Source organism: Tinamus guttatus, unplaced genomic scaffold (assembly GCF_059628265.1).
Source record: "Tinamus guttatus ecotype Peru unplaced genomic scaffold, ASM5962826v1 Tinamus_guttatus_pri_ptg000079l, whole genome shotgun sequence".
NCBI lineage: Eukaryota > Metazoa > Chordata > Aves > Tinamiformes > Tinamidae > Tinamus > Tinamus guttatus.
Genome location: NW_028288613.1, coordinates 310,504 through 329,285, shown reverse-complemented (window position 1 = coordinate 329,285; position 18,782 = coordinate 310,504). Strand labels below are relative to the sequence as shown.

At 48.7% G+C, this 18,782-nt stretch overlaps 1 protein-coding gene across 2 annotated transcripts in view; it reads left to right on the top strand.

Moving 5' to 3' along the window:
- INPP5A (inositol polyphosphate-5-phosphatase A) overlaps positions 1 to 18,782 on the top strand; it is a 173,548-nt gene that overhangs the window by 23,117 nt on the left and 131,649 nt on the right. For both annotated transcript variants that reach the window (XM_088520021.1, XM_088520022.1), the window contains exon 2: positions 16,930 to 16,971. In XM_088520021.1, the coding sequence (XP_088376147.1) occupies positions 16,930 to 16,971 (42 nt within the window). The remainder of the gene's footprint in view (positions 1 to 16,929; positions 16,972 to 18,782) is intronic.

Here is an 18,782-nt window from a genome sequence, read left to right as displayed (position 1 = left end):
CCCCTGCCTTAAATGACTGAATTTTCATTTGGCTCAACGCTTATCAAGGAAATTATTTTGTCTTCAGTTGCCAATTTAAGGTGGCAGTGTAGAAACTGAGCAAATAATTACAATCGTTTTTGTTTTGTTTTGCAAACAAAACAAAAGAAGACACAGGAGTGAGTGCAAAACTGGCCCGTCGTCCCAGGGCGTCGTGTTCCTGTTTCTCTCCATGTCTCAGTTTCTCCAATGGTTATTGCTGATGCCTGGAAGGATGGGTGGCTCCTGCATAGTCTAGGGATACATATTGTATTTTATGCTCATTTGTTTTTTTCCATTTTCTTTAATTACATCCTGACAGATGGCATTTTCATCCTTACGTGTGGGTTTTTTCGCAGTTGCTCAGTAAACGCCCCATTGTTGGGAAGCATCTTGCTGACCTCGTGAGCCAACTTCAGCCCTGTGAAGCTGGTGCTGTCATCGAGAGGCCAAGTGTCCTGGGTCTGATAAATAGCATGCTAGAAAAATTTGCTCGGAGGCACTGGAAGTATTGCTCTTGAACACTATCTTACTGGCTTCTGGAAATGTTTCTGAAATCTAGAAATGACAGGAAACTTGGAGGAACCTCTTTTTCTTTTATTTATTGGCTCTGAAATACTCCCTGCTTGTACTTCACTGATGAGAACTTCTGAAGTCAGAGCTACGCAGGTAGCAGCCCCCTCTGTCTCCAAGCAGGTCAATGTTGTTGTGGTGGTGTAAATATACATGCAGAAATCATGAGTTCTCAACAGCAGCTGTAATACAGAGTTTCATGTGAGCAGGTGAGCTAAGATGATGTGCTGCCAAGTGAAGCATCTGACGCGAGATCAAAAAGGGATGTGGAATTGTCAAGGGTTTAGCTTAGCTGGGCAGTGTGGCATGGGAAAGTGCCCCGAGGCACCGGGGGAGTGGAGCTGGGTGGGGAGCAGATCACAGAAACCAGGGAGGAAGGCTGCAAGGAGCGCAGCTCGGGAGGCAAGGCTTGCCCGGGTTCCGCGCTGGAAGCGGCGCTGCGCGCGCCTCGGCCCTGCCGTGGCTGTGGAGAGCACGGGGCCGCCCGGCACGTCGGGGTCCCTGCCTTGCGCCAGGGCCTTGTGAGGGGCCGCGGCGGCTGCACGGGGCCGCCCGGCACGTCGGGGTCCCTGCCTCGCGCCAGGGCCTTGTGAGGGGCCGCGGCAGCTGCACGGGGCCGCCCGGCACGTCGGGGTCCCTGCCTCGTGCCACGGCCTTGTTGAGGGGCCGCGGCGGCTGCACGGGGCCGCCCGGCACGTCGGGGTCCCTGCCTCGCGCCACGGCCTTGTTGAGGGGCCGCGGCGGTCGCTCTCTTGAGTGGGTTGAGCACAGGGAGGAGCACGGGACACTTGGACAGAACTCGCCACCGCTGTCCCCAGAAGTGCCCTTGGGCTGCCTGTGCGCCGTTCAGTGCAGCACGGCTGTGAACCCGGCCTTCACGGCCCCGCGCTGTCAGCAGAGCTGCCTCGGCAGCTGAGGGATGCGGTTATCAGAGCTATTTCTGCAAAGAGGAAGGAGCCGGCATTGGTTACCATTTGTGCCTGTTAAACTGGGTGAAAACTGTGAATTAAATTAGCAAGAATTGCAGATACAGCTATTTTAGGAAAAAGTAATCAAGAAATCTCATTGTCCTGGATTTTCTTAATTAGAAAGAAGAATCTTATTCACATTTTGAGTTAAGGATGTTTTGCATTTGACCGTATTGCCAATTGCAAACTCTTAAAAAGCCTGATGCAACCAGTACCTAGCACACAAGCCCCCAAGATCTCACAATTTTCATTTGCTTTCTGTCTGTTGTGCTTTAGGGAGTACCCATGTCACGTTTACACATTTCTTTCTGCATCCATCAGAGTGAGAAATTACCTTTTTGTCCATCAGAATAAGGGCTGAGTCACTCACCTAGCTTTTGGAGTTGAAACAAAGTGGAACAAACAAACAATCCCCCCCAAATTCTAAAGCAAAGACTACTGAGCACTGCAAGACAATAAATACACTTTTGCGAGCAAACAACGCTAGTGTGCACCTGACACCAGTAAATGCCTGCAATGTGTTTTCCCACACCATCTTGTTGCATTTGGTGCTGGAAACTGAGGTGCCTTGGATGAACTGATGCTTTGAAGGCAGTCAGTTTTGCTTAGCAGATTTGCTGTGGAAACATGAAATAATGTCCATATAATTTGATGGGTAATTAATACGATCCTTCCCTGTTCCTTGGCCAAAATGTGCAGAAAGAGATAATTTGGGCCCTACTGCTGTAAAACATAACCGTGAGCTCAGTGGTTGAACCTGTGCATGTTGTTTTGCTGAGTTATGTTAAAAACTGCAAAATAATATTAAATTTCTTGATCCCCTTCCTAATAATTGTCAGTATTTGTGTCCTTTTTCAAACAAATAAGAGGGGAAAAGTCTGAAAGAGGCTATGACAGAAAGCTATGAAGTGCTGTAGAGCAAATTAAGTTTGCTTTCACCCTATCCTCTCTAAATATCAACGTGTCTCTTGGTACTTTGTCTTTCAGTAGCTCCTTCCCGGCCATTGGGTTTCACTAATGCTGTAGATATTTAATACCTGTTTACCATCATCCGCTAGCTGTATTTGCTTGAAAATAACTAGATGAATCTGTCCATGCATAGTCCTCATGATAACTTAGAAAAGCAGGTTATTGTTGAATTAAGACTCTACTCAGGTGGTGTTGAGCGTCCCTGAATGTGAGGGAGGTGTTGATGCTCTCCCAGGTGGTCGCTGCAATAATCTTATCTCTTGTATCCATAGTGATATGGTGAGGAAAAAAATAGGTATTTATGGAAGGTAGTGTATCCTGCTAAATCCTGATTTAATGTGACCATTTTTGAAGTGTTTCCATGTTTTAAAGACAAATGGAAACAGGATAAAAATGGATTGATGTTTTTAGTATTAAAAAGGGGAAAAATGTTAGTAAGGACAGAAACAAAAAGAAGTTAGTTTTGGAATAGAGGAACCAAAAGCCTCAGGGTGGGGAACGGCTCAGCGTGGTAGCAGGACTGCGGAGCTTTTCCTTCTCCTCCCTATGGAAAAGTATTTGTTCTAGCACAGTTTCGGCATGTGCTGATCTGTAGATCCTCAGTTCGGTAAAAGTGTCTCATTTTTATCACGTATGGTGGGATGAAGGAGCCTGTGATCCTGCCAAGGCAGCCAGGAGCACGTTTTTGTGCCCACAGTCCCATGTGTGATCCTGCTGGAGCGTCCCAAGGCCCCATGATCCCACTGGGACTACCTGGTCCCGCTTGGACCAGGCGGAGCAGTGGCCCATGGAGGCACCTGTGCCCCGTGGTCCCGCCGGCTGGCGCGGAGTCTCCTCACGCAGGTTTGGGAAGAAAGGGGCTGCCGTCGCGTGAGCGACGGCCAGAGCCTCTCTGGAAAACAAATGTGGCTTGTGCGCGCACGTGGAGTAGCTTTGTGTTTTTAAATTTTCAGTATAGTCACTGATTTTTTTTCAAACTGTGGAGAAAAAGTTAGTATCTTTTATAAATAAAATATACATACATCAAAATTCGTATTTGGGGTGAGTGCGATCCCGCGCCGGCTCCTCGGCGGTCTCTCGGCTGGGTGGCGCGGGCGCCGCTGTCGGCAGCGCGTTCGGGCCCCTCTGACGCAGCGCTCGCTGCTGCCGTCCGCCTGGCGCTTCCTTCCTCACCGAGCTATATTTAGCGGGGAACGCGCTCGCTGCGGCACCGCGCCGAGCGCAGCCGCCTTTCAAACGAGAGGAAGCGACTCTCTGTAGGGATAAGAGTGAGCAGAGGGCAGGATTTCCTGTGGCAACTCATGCACGTGAGAGCAGACTTTTACTGTGAACATAACGGCGAAAATGCTAAATGAGAAACCTGGATAATCCATGCTAATGTTAATATATTTTTCCCCTGTAACCATGTCCCTTGCTGTTCTTACATGCTTGCTTAGCTTGAATCAGGAGTAGGGAACAGCAGCGCTTTTAACCGCGGTTGAAGCTCTCGTTGTTCCCAGCTTCAGGCTAACGCTGCTGAGCAGCTTCCCTGTGGAGCGCAGTTTATGCAGTGCCAGGCGTGTGGACGGCCCCAAATGCAGCGTGTACTGAGTGTAGCTTGTTTTGCTTCCAGTGTTTTTTCTGGTCTTGAGAATGACTGCAGAGGAAGCCAGAAAGGGTCACCGACACCATGCGTGTTTGTCAGGAAAGGTAATGGCTGCAGCTTGGATCCTTTCCGGATGTTCCATCTGTGCTGAATAAAAATGCATTAACTAAGAATAATATTGCAGAAAGTCGCTGTGCATACCGTGCTGCATGTGAACTGCTTCCCCCTCCCTTGTGGCCCTAAAAATAGACCGTCTTCCAGGATAAAATTACTGAAATGTCAAGCTAATTCCAGCGGAGGAGGAAAGGGACAAACGTGGAGGGATTGCACGACTTTGCCAAGGAACGAGATGTTCGCAGCTCCGTCTCGGGGATGCAGGAGCATCCCTGGAGCGTGCGTTGCGCGGGGTCATCTCTCGGCGCACAGCCGCCTCATCGGCTCACAGCCGTCGTGGTGAGGGTGATGGCCATGACCACTTCCAGCAATGGGAGGCGATGTCTCCTGGGCTTGGCTTCCTCGGAAGAGCAGTCGAGGAGCACACTGCCTGTGTGCTCTGCACCCTGGTGCCTTGGGATCTATTTCCCTGCTTTTGGCCAGGTCTCGTGGCAGGGCAGAAATCCTCGACTGCCGCCCAACCCGCGGTAGCCAGCGGAGTGAGCGGGACGGGGGAGGCCGCGTGGCGCCGGGCGCCGCTCGCACACGCCGCTCGCGTTGGCGCCGGCAGGGCCGCGGGTGCCTCAGCGCAGCCTTTGTGACGTGCCCCGCCGTGGCCAGCGCTGAGCGCCCTGCGGCCGCTTCCCAGCGGCACCGCTCAAGGTGCCTGCGGAGCTTCGCGAGGAGCAGGCGAACCGCGTTCGCGCGCCCAGAGCAGCCGTGTGTGCGAGGCAGCGAGCTCCTCTGCTGGCCCGTCCTTCCCGCTTTGATTTCTAGGACTCTTTAGAGTTGTTTGTGCTCATTAAAGTGAAGTTCCCACAGGTCCTTAGGTTATCGTGATGTGGGAGCCGGAGGGTATTATCGCTGTTCAGACCTGTGTTGCTGGGAGGGAGCGTGCGTTGTTGGGTTGGTGCTTTGCTCTCCTTCGAAGCAAACAGATAAATTTCCTTCTAAAAGGAAAACTTTTGTCAACGTTCCCTTATCTTTTCTAAGGAAGTAAACAAACTTCTGGGTGGTGTTCAGAGACAGGACAAGAGGCAATGGGCATTCACTGAAATACAGGAAATTCTGTTTAAACAAGAACAAAGAAATCCTTTTTCTCTCTTTACTCTGAGGGTGGTCAGGCCCTGGAGCAGGTTGTCCAGGGAGGCTGTGGAGCCTCCATCCTTGGGAAGGCCCAAACGGACCAGACACGGTCCTGGCGCCCAAGCTGCTCCAGGGCACCTGCGGAGCCGGGCTGGGAGCAGCCGCGTCCGGGTGCCCTCGGCCGCGTGGCCGCACGCCTGGGCTCGCCCCGCTTGGCGCGCGGCAGCAGGGCCAGCAGCTCCGCGCACGCACGGGCCCTGCCCCAGAGCGCGGCCCGGCGCCCTGGCGCGAGCTCGGGGCGCCTGCTGAGTCAGCGGGCCGCACGGCGAGCAGGAAACGGGCAGCCGTGAGCAGTGTCACAATATTTGCATGTTTACAGCAAACCGGGGCTTTTTTTTTTCTTTTTCTTTCCTAATTTAGCTTTTGAGGCAGTTGAAATTCAGAAAGGAAGAAGCAAAAAGGGGTCGTTTCTGTGACGGCAGTACATAGTGCAGTCTTTTTCTTTGGGAGCGTATGGGTCCTTTTGGTTGTGTTTTGTGCTTGCATATTCTTTGTAATGTGAGGAGCAGGTGTTCTGGTACACAATTTAAAAGTGAATCCTGTCTAAAACCAACAAAAATTATAATTATATGAATAGTTAGGTAATATTCTTACATCAGTGCAGGTAGAAGTCTGAGACTTTAATCCTGTTACTGGATCTACATAGCAAGAGGCTCTTTCATCCGTAGAGCCTAAACTTTCCCCAGGGATATACACAAACAAAAAAAAAATGGGAGAAAATAAAATTTTAGGCAACTAAAATTACTATTTCCATGTTAACTGATATTTAGATTTCTAATTGAATATTTATGACATGCCTAACTGTGCACCTATATTAAAGGCAACAGAAAATAACATATATATTTTATTTGCTTAAGCTGAGACTGAGCAGCTAACACCCTTCACGAAGGGGGACGTACATACGGCCCTGCCAATATGCCCTGTCACAAGACTGCCCGATTTCAAGCTATCTGATGTTCTTTCATGGAAGCTTAAGAATACCAAGGATATTATTCCCAATCACAGGTCCACACTGCTGATTTGGCTTCTTAAAAAGTGGTCTTGGTCTTGCGGCTGCCTTGGTCTGTGATGCCGGTGGCCGGGGGGTGTTGTGCAGCGCTCGGGGTCGGCGGATCCAAGCAAGACCAAAACAGTTTGGGCATTTCTGGGTGACGATTCGGAGCATGGCAGCCTGTGTGGGTGTGGGGCTGTTGACCAAGGACGCGCGCAGTGCAGACACGTGCACAGAGGAAGAAATTTGCAAATCCCTCTCTAACTCAAGTTGAAGTTAGTTTCCAAGTATCTCCCTCAGTGCTTCATTGCTAAAAACAGGCCATAAACAGCTTTCACGTAGTCTCCTCCACTATCAAGTGCTTGCGTTAGTTCTTTATTAGTGTAATGAGCTGCGTTTTGGCTTCCCCCGTGCTTTCCTTGGCAGTAAATTGACAGCAGCTCCTCAGACTGTGATGTTTTGGCAGGGAAAGTCCCCGTTGGGTTCGGCGGGGCGCTGGAGCCACGTCGCCGGCGGCTCGCGCATCGCTCGCGTGCTGGTCTTGGAACGGGCTCTGTCGCGGTGCTGGGAAGGCCACGGACTTTCATCCCCGATAGAGCGGTGCCAGTCGGGAAGCGTTTGGCCCATAAACAGGGATCTTTCCTTGAGGAGGGAGCGCTGCTTGCCCTGAGGAGCTGATATGAGTGCTGTACCCCCGCTCATATCTCGTGAGCTTTGGCCCTGGAAAGTTTCTGCCTGCAAAAGTGAGAATTTGCATAAAGCTCTATTTTTTTTTTCACAGAACAATTCCAACCTCTTAATTGAATCAAAGTAGCCAAAATGTGCATAAAGCTATTCTTTAATACAAAAGGAAAAAAAAAAAAAAGACACCTTTCCTTCGTGGAAAAGTAGGACTTTATATATAAACCTGATGACGTGACGTGGCCTTTATCAGACACTGGAGTTATTCATGTCCATATTTAGGCTTTGGCCGGCAGATTCCGTAACGCTGCAGCGTCCTTCCAGACTCCGTCTCTGCCTTCCAGAGGGTGGCTGCAACGTTGCTCTTACCTGCTTGTGTGTCAGCTTACTCAAACACCCAAACTGAGCATGGCGTGTGCTCCCGTTGCCTGCTCCTTCACCTTGCCATCACAGCACTGGCATTCACATGCTGAAATGGGAGATGTGTTTAACTGTTTCTATGCTGGAGGTGATAGCTCCACATTGGGGTTTATAACTGAAGCCAGCTCTGGAATTGGAAAGCCTTTCTTTCGTTTATGTGATATGAGGCGTTTCTTCCAAAGCTGTGTTTAACCAGCCTACTTACAAGGTTTTTATGCAACACTACAGGTGTCTAAGAGCTCCTTTGTGCATTATTCAAAGGAAAAAAAAATTATTTCCCCTAACTCTTTAGTATGAAACAGAACACCTCTGGCTATTCCTTCCTTGGGGTCAATTCAGCAAGACCCAGGGCAAACAACATGGCAAAACTGTGTTATTTGCCCTGGAAACTATTTGTACATGTGTATATATTCACATTTGGTTCTGTTAGTTCCAAAGATCTGCTTGAATTAAGTGAAGGGATCTCACTAGTGTGTGGTTTTCTTCCCCCCTTCCTTGGGTATTTCCTAGCATCACTTACATACCAGTTTTATTTACTCTGCTTTTCAGCGTAACATGCCTGGTGTCTAGGCTTTCCAAAATCAGGATATAAGATAATTAAAGACTCAAGTGCATTAAAATGTGAGTGTATTAATAGCATGATCCCTATTTTTCAGTAACAGCTGTAGCATGTATGGTGATATAAGTGCAGGGAGGTGGATTAACTGCCATTAATATTCTTAGCACATGGGTTTTCAAATACCCAAGAGCCTTTAATCTTTTGATAAGAAGTTGGCAATAGAAGTCAAATTTGAAATATATTGGGAATTCATTACAGCAGCGATATAGTTGGAATTCATGACTTTTGAATTCGAATGCTTGCAGTTATTTATAAACCAGTTAAATAGAGTTGTGGGAAAAACACATGGGTAATTACCATATTACAGTTTACATTTGGGTGGATTTTCCTAATGTGGACTGTGTAATAAGAGCAGAATTTCAAGGCTGTGGTCTGTTTTATATCTTCTGTTGCAGTGCCTTCTCAAGGAAAGTATGTGTGGAGCGTTGAGGACACACTCATATGTATGGCAGAAAACAAACACTGTCCTTATGTTATATACCCTTAAACAAAACTGTTGTTTTAAAATAGCTTAACTCCTTTTAAGGACATATCCAGGTAGATGTATGTTAGTCCAACATGAATCCAGTCTTGTTGTGTTGGGATATGCTATATTTTCCATCTAAAAAAATGAGGGAATTTGAAAAGCTTTTGGCTTCATTTTAGTGAACGTAATGCTTAAAAATTAGTTGTTTTCAGTAAGGGTAAGTTATAGATAATTAAGGAAACTAAAGAGTGTCTATCTCAAGTGTAGGAAGTTTAAAATTGAAAACAGAACTTCATTAGAAACTTTTTTTTCAGTTCGCTGACACTGGATAATTAATAAAGCAGTAAAATTAATACTTTGGAATATGCATACATAAATACAGAGTTTATATACATCTTTCCAAGGTTTCCGTTCATATGTGTGTTCGTTTCATACAAATGGCATTAGCGCTATGAGAGAGGAGGGGAAGTGCTTGCTTTTCCTGATGTTGTGTTTATCACCAAGGGTTTCTTTTATAACTATATACATATAGTATATAAGATATTTTAAATGTTGTAAAAGATGGTGTGCGGTCACAGCGCCGCTGCCCATGTCGGGCTTGGTTTGATGCCCGTTGGGTTAGCGGGGGGAAAGGCTGCCCGCGGGTACTACCAGCTGAATGATTATTCACAGGTGCTGATGATTATTCACGGCGCGCATGGAGAGCCGGTGCACGTGGCGCTCGGAGCGGAGCCGCGCGCTGCCGCCGGGCCCGGCGCGCATGGAGAGCCGGTGCACGCGGCGCTCGGAGCGGAGCCGCGCGCTGCCGCCGGGCCCGGCGCGCATGGAGAGCTGGCGCACGCGGCGCTCGGAGCGGAGCCGCGCGCTGCCCGGGCCCGGTGCGCATGGAGAGCCGGTGCACGCGGCGCTCGGAGCGGAGCCGCGCGCTGCCCGGGCCCGGCGCGCATGGAGAGCCGGTGCACGCGGCGCTCGGAGCGGAGCCGCACGCTGCCACCCGCGCACTGCCCGGGCCCGGTGCACATGGAGAGCCGGCGCACGTGGTGCTCGGAGCGGAGCCCCGCGCTGCCGCCCGCGTGCTGCCCGGGCCCGGTGCGTGTCCGGGTCCCAGCCCTGCAGGGCCCGCAGTGCCGCTGCGCGGGGTCCCGCACCCAGGGCTCCGCGCGGAGCGGCCTTTCCAGGCGAGCTCCGTGCTCCCCTGCCGTCCTACGGGATGCGCTGGGCAGGACAGGCCTGGCCTCGTGCTGGTGCTTCGAATGGCTTTTGCTGCTGGTGCTTTGCATGCGCCGTGTCTGATATTCGCTGTGCTGCTGCGATACTGGGGGCGCTTCTGTCCTTGCAAACCTGTGTTATCACCACAGGTGACTCATGCGCCTCACCTTGGAATTTAATCATTCATGTGATGATAGATCATGCTTAGTCACTGGTTTCAAATCATTCTTTAAATGCAAACTTAGCATCGATGACCTCAAAATGAACAAAGTTTGACCTGTAATTCTATTTATTTATGTTGATAATGGGTGGGTTGCGTTTTTTTGCTTTGAATGATGTCCCTGTCTGGGGTATTTAGCTCCTTTATGCAGTGGAATTTAGGAGGGTTTTCTGCGTATTCGAGCCCAGGGCCCGAGGTGGAGGAGTTCCTGGGGGCGCGGCAGGGAGTTCCCAAGGCTGGTGGAAATGCAGGTGTTTGTGCTGCCTTGCTCTCGCCATCCCGCTCTTCGCGGGGAGCAGCTTTCCAGCCCCGGGACTGCCGAGTCCTCGTTTTAACCATCTCGTGCCCGTGTGCATCTCCACACAGCTCGGGACCCCAAGGAGCTGGGATGACTGGAAGCATAAGGCAGAGCTTTATCAAGCGCATGAGGGATTTACAGCACTTACAGTGCCAGACTCATGGGCAGTAGGGCAGAAAAATGTGTATTTCTGAATCAAGAAGGTTTTTAAGCATGCTTTATTCAGCACGTAGGACGAAATGATCAAAACCTTGTATTTCATCACTTCCCATTCCTCTGCTGAGGTGCAGGGGCACCAGGGATTGCATTTGGATGCTTCCATTTGAACAGTTATTTTCTTTATGTTCAATATTAATCTGTTCTTCGTAGGAAATTCTCTCACAGTTTCCCCTCAATTTTGAAAGATGATTTTTTTTAATTTAGTAAAACTTGTTGGTCCACATGTGTTTCCTGAAGCAGAGGCTCTTTGCCTATCTAATACCCGTCCCGTGCTTGCCCGTGCTCTAATGTCTCTGGTCTCTGGTGGGTGTTGGTGTTTTTCCTCCACCTCCGCAGGTTCCTCCAGAGCCTGTTTTTCCCAGGGATCTTTCCCGGCCCTGCCCTCCTGCCGCAGGGTCGTGAGGAGTGCCTGGCTCAGGGCCGCTCAGTCCTGCGGGATGCGCGATGGGTTCGGGTGCGAATGCCGTTCCTGCAGCCTGGGCTCAGGGCCAAGGCTCTGTTCGATTTTTGAGCTGCCTCAGGAGAAGTTGCTGCTTGTGAGGTGTCCACTTCTAGCCTTGGTTTTATGGGGTTTGGGGTTTTTTTGGTTGTAGTGTGTTAGATGAGCTTCAAGATCAAAGAGGACCTCAAGGCATGCAAGATCTTGTCCAGGTTGTCCAGAATGTCCCTGTTGCCTTCTAAGGGCAGCAGAAATCAATCTGCTTGCCCTTGCCCTTTCTGGTGGCCTTGGAGGTGAGGGATTCCCACCCTGGTGTGGTCCTAACAGATATGTCCTGCCCTCTAATGCAGCCTCTCCTTCCCTTTAGGAGATAGACACTGGTTAGTTGCTTTTTGTGGTTTTGAGTTCATTTAAATCACTGCTGATGTTTCCCTAAGGCATAGTCAAAACAGCTCCTTTACTCTTTAACGGGTTGCTCCTCGCTGTAGTTATTTTGGGTTGCTTTTCTGTGTTTTGGAAAGTGTTCCTTGGCTTCCCTGGCTAGGAAGCTCTGTGTCTACATGTGTGTCAGTGCAGATATACGCACTCCCCTTTCTTTTAACGGGTTCTCATGTATTTTTGCATATAACGTACTTTGTAGACAGTGTCCGTTATTTGAGAACACGTAGGTTCCTCCACAGCTTCCATGTACGTATGTTCTTCCAGCCTCTGCTGGCTTTTCCCTGGAGGCAGAGGCCCTGGGCGTCCCCAGCGTTGGCGGGATGGCGTTGGCGGACGCTCAGCGCTTTGGGCAGGAGGAGCCCTTTATCCATCTCCGAGATCCACGCGCGCGCCCCCCGCAGCCCCTCTCGTGCTGCAGGCTGCGTGTTCTCACAGGAAGCCTTAACTGCGCTGCTTTCTCTTTGTCTTGCATTGTGTCTTGATTTGGAAAGACTCGCAGGAAGGGACGTCAGCAGAGAAGAAAGTAAACAAAATAGGGATTTATGGCATTTTTTTGTAACTGCTCATGTGTCAGCAGCTGGTCTTGGGTTGGGCAGGAGAGTCCAAGCTGGGCCATTGCGGTGCACCCCAGGAGGCGACTGTGGCGGCCTCCTCCCTGCCCCGAGAGCTGCGCGTGGGGCCGCACGGCGTCGGGGCTGCCGGGGAGAGCGCGGGGCCGCTCCGCTCCTGCCGGGAGAGCCCTCGGCTGCTCCACTCCTGCCGGGAGAGCCCTCGGCCGCGGGGCCGCTCCGCTCCTGCCGGGAGAGCCCTCGGCCGCGGGGCCGCTCTGCTCCTTTCCAGGAGAGCCCTCGGCTGCTCCGCTCCTTTCCAGGAGAGCCCTCGGCCCCCTCAGGATTTGCCTTCTGCCCGGCACCTTTCTCCTGCTCGGGCTGCTCGACACTGCAGGGCTGCCCAGTCCCTCATCTAAAAGGAAGGGCCGGCGCGTGCCCTTCCTGTCCTCCGCCATCCTCGTGACTTGGGACGAGCTGTGGATCTCGTTTTATCTCCTGCCTTTGCTTCTGTTGATTCAGCAGCCAACAAGACACTGCTCCTCTAAGAGGAGTAAAGCTGCCTTCAGTGTTAGACTTGTGTGCCCAAAAGCCCATCTTCCAAGCGCATTGGCTGGTCTAGTTGTAGTGTTACTGCTCCCATGCACTTGTCTTGAGCTTTACGACCCGGGGGTCCCGGGGGTGGCAGCGTCAGGGACTGTTCTACTGCTGCTTGGGAAGGCGGGGAGCTTCCCACGGCGCTGGGCTGAGAACCGCTCAGTTATCCGTGCAACTTAAATGATGAAGACAGTGCTCAGGTGAAAGGTCAGATGTTGCAGAATCTGCTCTTTTCTTCAGAAACTGCCCATAGATTCCCAAGTTGGTTTTCTTCCCTTGTTTTATTCCCATTGGTTTGTGTCCATTGACTTTGAGGCTCCAAAGACTTGCATGTGACACTCAGATGTCATCTTGTTTGTCAACTGTTAATGTAAAGTTGGTACAAAATGCCATGGTAATGTTACTGATTTGCAGTGGATTTTTCTTAACATCATTTGTGTCGTTTGATATTTAGAGCAGAGCAATCAGAGCACTTACAAGGTCATTTAAAGGTAAACTTGGTATTTAAATCAAATAGATCTTTGAATATAAATGTCAAGGGGTTGCCAGTAAACTTAAAGATGCCCACCAAAGATGTACACCAAAAATCTTAAACTGTAGCAAAATAACCTGAAAATCACACCAATGGATTTGAAAGTGGGTTTTGTGTAAGCCTTGTATCTGTGGTGAAGCAAAGTTTGATTAAAGGGCTTCATTTTACTAAATATATTTTTAAAAGTATAGCCTATGTAGAGAAAAAATAGCCTCTATTTCACTTTTTTCTATGAAGAGAGTGCAGATGACAGGGAAGAGAATAAAAAGTTGCTGGTACCACTAGTACTACCCCTACATCCTTAGTAGTACTGATTTTCTTGCTGCCCAGTGTTTTTCAAACCCCATTTTTAGGGCATTTCGAGGTCCACTTAGGTTCCTGGGAATACTGAAGCGGTCAGTTGTTTGGAAATTTCTGTGCTTGTACCTGCTTTTAGCTCGCTGTGAAAGTCTACCCAGCCACCTCTGTGCTCCTTCTGAAGCTCAGTGAGTTTCCACAAAGTCCATCAAGAAATTTTATTCTAACTTAAAAAAAAAAAAAAGAAAAAAAAATCTATTCTAGGCTAAAAATAAGTGTCATGAAATAGAATCTGCTTTCTATAATTCATCTTATTTCTTCCATTTCCCGCTGAATGAAACTAAGAAGAAATTTTCCAGGCTGTTAATTTGGCTTCTTTTAGTTCATTCTCTCTCTGTCTCTGTCTCTCTTTTTTTTCTTAATATAGGACTTTTAACCCTGCCTAGATACATTTTTTTCTTTTTAAAAAGATCTCTGTCTGCATATACATTTGCTACAGATTTTTAGAGCGCTTTTTTTGGCCATAGGGTATAATTTTGCATGAAGTGGAAACACTGGGGAGAAGAGAGGCCACTTGTATGCGTGTTTTGAAAAGCCGCTTGTTTTCAAGAACGGGCCGCTCACGCGGTCCCCGTGCGCTTGCGAACTTGCTGCTTTCCTCGCAAGCCTGGCTGGTGCCGTAGCCAGCGTGACATAAATAGGCTTCAAAATAGAAACTCGCGTAAAAAGAGACCATTTTAGTGGGATTGTGAATTCCGGGAAAAGGTCAAAGTGGTTTTTAATTGCAGGGAGCTGTGACGGTGGTACATATGTCCTGTTGTTTGAGCGTGGATTGGCTGGATGAAGGGCAGGGCAGAGGCTGGGCAGTGCTCCGGAGGCCTCGAGGTGTCGGCTGTAAGAGCCGGGCACACGCGGAGGGTCCGAGCGGAGCACCCGGCAGCGCCTGTGGGGAAAGAGCCAGCAACCAGCAGGCTCATAGAGCAGGTTCAGAGGAGCGAATGATGAGAAATCGCTCCATCAGAGGATGGAAAAGGGATTTAGCATCAAGAAGAACTGGGAGCAGATTAGTTATATTAAGAAGAATGATATCATCTAATGAAGGGCAGAATATGGAGAGAAAGGGTGGGAAGAGGGCCAAAGAGAGCCTGAAGATGTGAATTAAAAGCTGTCTGGTTTTGAACAGAAAAATAAGAGGTAAATAAGAATCAGAGGGAAAGATAATCTCTCTGCAGGCTTTCCACATGCAATGTTAGGTGCTGCTGGTTTTTGTGTCCCTGTTCCACTTCTTCAGAGCTTCCCTTCCTTGGCAGCTCGGGAAGGCATTAATTAATTTGTAGCTTGGAGAGCTTTGCTCTGCACCTATTAATTCTTTTCTCATTGGGCTTTTGCCTCCTGTAGTCATCTGATTCACAAAAGCTCAGGCTGTGAGCTGCGATGCATCGACCCCTCTCCCCCTGCCCGCGATGCAGCAGATCTCCGCGTGCGCACGGGCTGCCCGCGCTGCGAGCGGCTCCCGCACGCCCTGGGTGCCCGTCCTGCTGCTGCCCTCTCGCGGGGGACGCACGGGAGCCTCGCGGCGGCACCGGCCATCCCGCCTCGTCGCTGCGTGCCAGGTGTTTGTCCCTGCCAGGGAGCGCTCCGCGCTTTGCCATGGGTGTTCTGCGCTTTTATTGTGCGGCTCCGGTGCTGCTCTGAGTCCGTTTGTGTCTTGTTGCTGCTGTTTTTGGCGTGCTTGTTGCTGCTAACAAGGAGCTGGGTGTGAGTTTTCCAGGTGACAAAGCCCTCGGTCGCGGTTGCCTTCGCGGTGTGCAGCTCTTCATGGTGGACATGGGCCGTATCGCTTCGGCGCGGAGCTCTGCTGCGAGCTGTGGCGATGCCAGGGCCGGCTCAGCGTGGAGGGCGAGGAGCCGCGTGGCCCCGTGTCCCCACGCGCTGCGGACGGCGGGGAAGGATCCCGCAGCACGGCCCGGGGCACGGGCTGCCCTCAGCCCCGCCACCGCGTTTGCTCCCTGGTTTTAGCACAGGTCTGGCAATGTTTTCATTGAGTCACCTAGGAGATGGGGGGGTCCTTAGCACTTTGGTTGTGTTTAGCAACAAAAGCCGTGTTGTGCTTTGGTTTCCGCACCAAGATGCTGCAGATGTGAGGAATTTGCATTAAATGTTTCTGGAATGAATCCTCCTTGCCTGCAGAGCTGTAGCTAGCACGAAGGAGCGCAGGCGTAGCGCTCGCCGCGTGCGCAGCGATTCGCACGCTGGCTGCAGCGGGGGCTCCACGTGTGCGCTGTGGAAACGCTCCGCGATGCCCCGCTGGGGAGGCCCTCGGTGGAGGGTCTTGCACGGTGCTGTCCATCCAGCACAGAGCCGTGCTCAGGTCGTGTGGGATCTCGTTGCTGCTGCACAGGAGTGATTTTGTTAATTTTGGATTGTATTTAATAATGTAGAGGTCCCCAGGACCTCCACAGTTGCCTCTTACCTTTTTAATAAGGCCATACTTGCTATTTTGGATACAGCATCCCTGCTGGTGATCCAGCACCAACCGGCAGCTCTAGTTGCCGTAACCACAGACCCGGGTAAGCGCAGAGCCGCCCGCCCCAGGCTCTGCCGTCCGCACGGTCTGGACCTTTGCTTTAGATCGCACACAGATCACGTACAAAACCAGCACACGTGCTCCCTGTCCAGGTCTGAGCAATCCTTAATTGCTCTTCATAACTTCAGAAGTTGCCTTGAAGTCATAGCAGCTGATACCAAGTTTGCTTGTTTTGCGTTTCTTTTTCTTTCTAAAAAGCAGCAATAACTATTAAAAAATTAGCCCCCAATTCATATTTATCATTCCACAACAGGTTGTCTTGCTAAAGTCAAAATGAGCAGAAAAATAGAAATGCTCTTGCAGCTTCTAGAGGAGAGGAACTGATTTGAGTTTTGTTCCCAAAAGATGAGGATTTGATGCAAAAATCGGCAGGGAGTGTTGGTGTTGAAGACTGAGGTACAGCCGTAGGTTTGCAGTGTGAAAATCCGTTATCAATTTCCATAATTTTATCTGAGGTGCTGTGTGTTTTGTAAAAGGCAGAATTTTGTACTTCCTATCATATTTTTGTGTCTTTAGTTTTTAGTTATCTCGAAGTTTGCCCTCGACAAGGAGCTCCAATACACCCCCAACACCCCCAAAGCTCTGCAGTCTCTCCAAGCCAGTTCATCGCACGCTGTCTGTGCAGCACAGCAGCAGTTCAAGTAAAGTTTTTGATATCCAGGTCAGGAATACGTACTTCTAAAAGCCCCTAAGTCATATATTTAGTCTGTTGGTCACTTAGATATGATTGTAAGTGTAGAAACGTGGTGAAGTCACCTACAAAATGTGCCTACCTGGGCAAAACGTGAGAAGAGGGGACAGGGAAGGAAAGACCTGGCACGAGCGCTCGGGAGGAGCGTGCCAGCAGCTGCCTTTTCTCTTTAAATATATTTAAGTACAAAAAAAGTATCAAAATGCTATTATAAAAATACTTTATTCTTATTTATTTTATTTTATTTTATTTTATTTTTCAGCCAGAAAATTTACAGAAGAATTGGCTTCGGGAATTTTATCAGGTAAGGTAATTTTTTTATTCATTTTTTTTTTTTTTTAGTGAAGTTCTATGGCTTAGTTAATGCTGCATTTATATATAAAGCTCTTTTGTTTTGTCGTGTTGGAGCCATAAACTGTTTCATAGTCAAAGCCAAGCCTAAAAAATATGCATCTCTGGGGTTGCTATCTGAAGATTATAAAAGCCCAGTGTATAAATATTATATTTTCTCATTTGCAATCATCTGCCAGAAGAACTTTTGACACTTTATAGAAATGAGGTTGGAATGAAGTAGACTTAAAAGTCTCCTTCAAGAGAGAAATGTATTTGAGTAATTAAAAAAAATCTTACAATGTCTAGTTTCATGACACTTACTAAAAATGTTTAAAGGATCTGTATCAGTTTTAATATGCTACTGTATCATATTTTGATTATCTGTATTTTATCTTTGCTTTTGTACTTGCAAGTGGCCTCTAATTATTAGTATGCACAAGTTACTAGTGAGACGTGCAACCTTTATTGCAATACTGTAAAATAGCCCTGTTAGCTTCTTCTGGCAAGTTTAGTTTATTTGTAAAAATCTGAAATGGAGTTCCCAGCATCATTCCAAGGCATTCTGTCAGCATCACAAAAGATGAATTTCTCTGTTTTCATCTTTCATCTGGACTGGTTACTGCTATGTGTAGATGATATTCCCAGTATGCAAGCTTTTAGCTAATTCTGATTAAAAGCCTATCCATATTTTCAGTAATGATTCTTCCTTCCATGCAAATGCAAGCTACATTTAAATAGACATCATCCTTTTTTAAGATCACTGACTACAAATTTCACAGCATCACGTTGCTTCATGAAAGGCCCTTTAGGCTTGTCCTGCACTGGGGACAGCTCGACCTGATAGTAGGTGACAGCGACCTCGCAAATGTGCAGCTTAATTTTTGCATTTGGATTCAGCCTGCTGGGTTGAAATACTGCAAGTTTAAATTCATGAGAAGCACTGGAAAATAACTTGTAATGAGCTTCTAACACTTCTTTGTAAACACGAAACCCAGATAAACCACAAACCACATTTTTTTCCATTCTTCTGAGGAATTCAATTTGCATTTAGAGTTGTGTCAGTACAGTTTGCGTAACTTCTGTCAGCTAAGTCCGTTTGTAAGCAGAGAAAATAATCTGCACGAAAAAAGGAAGGGCTGTTATCAGCCTAAGCTTAACGCATTTCTAGAAATTAAACCCCCAAATGGAAATATTAGTGCTGTTTTTCTTTTTGTAAATGCTGGTGTTGGTTGGTCTTTATCGTTACATTTGTGTTAAACAATGTTTTAATATTGGAGCTTAAAAACAAGCTACAAAGTGTTACGACAAATTAAAGTAACAGATTTTAATTGGTTCGGCAGATGAATACAAATTATTCAATATATATCTATTATCAGGGATTATTTGCAATATTTGTTTCCCAAGCAGCATCCGGAGAACTAAAAGAGCATTTAATATTACAGAAGGGTTGAGGTTGGCAGGGAGCTCTAGGGATCACCCAGTCCAAGCCCTGCTCCAGCAGGGACACCCAGAGCACGGGGCACCCGGGCGCATCCCGGCGGGTTGGACATCTCCAGAGCAGGAGCCTCCACAGCCTCTCTGGGCAGCCTGTGCCAGGGCTCGGGCACCCTCACACCCAGGAAGTTCTTCCTCACACGGACATGGAGCTGCCTGGGGTGCAGCCTGTGCCCGTTACCCCTGTCCTGCCACCGGCCACCACCGAGCAGAGCCCGGCCCCATTCTCTTTATTCCAGATGAGATCTCACCAGAGCTGAGTAGAGGGGCAGGATCACCTCTCTTCAC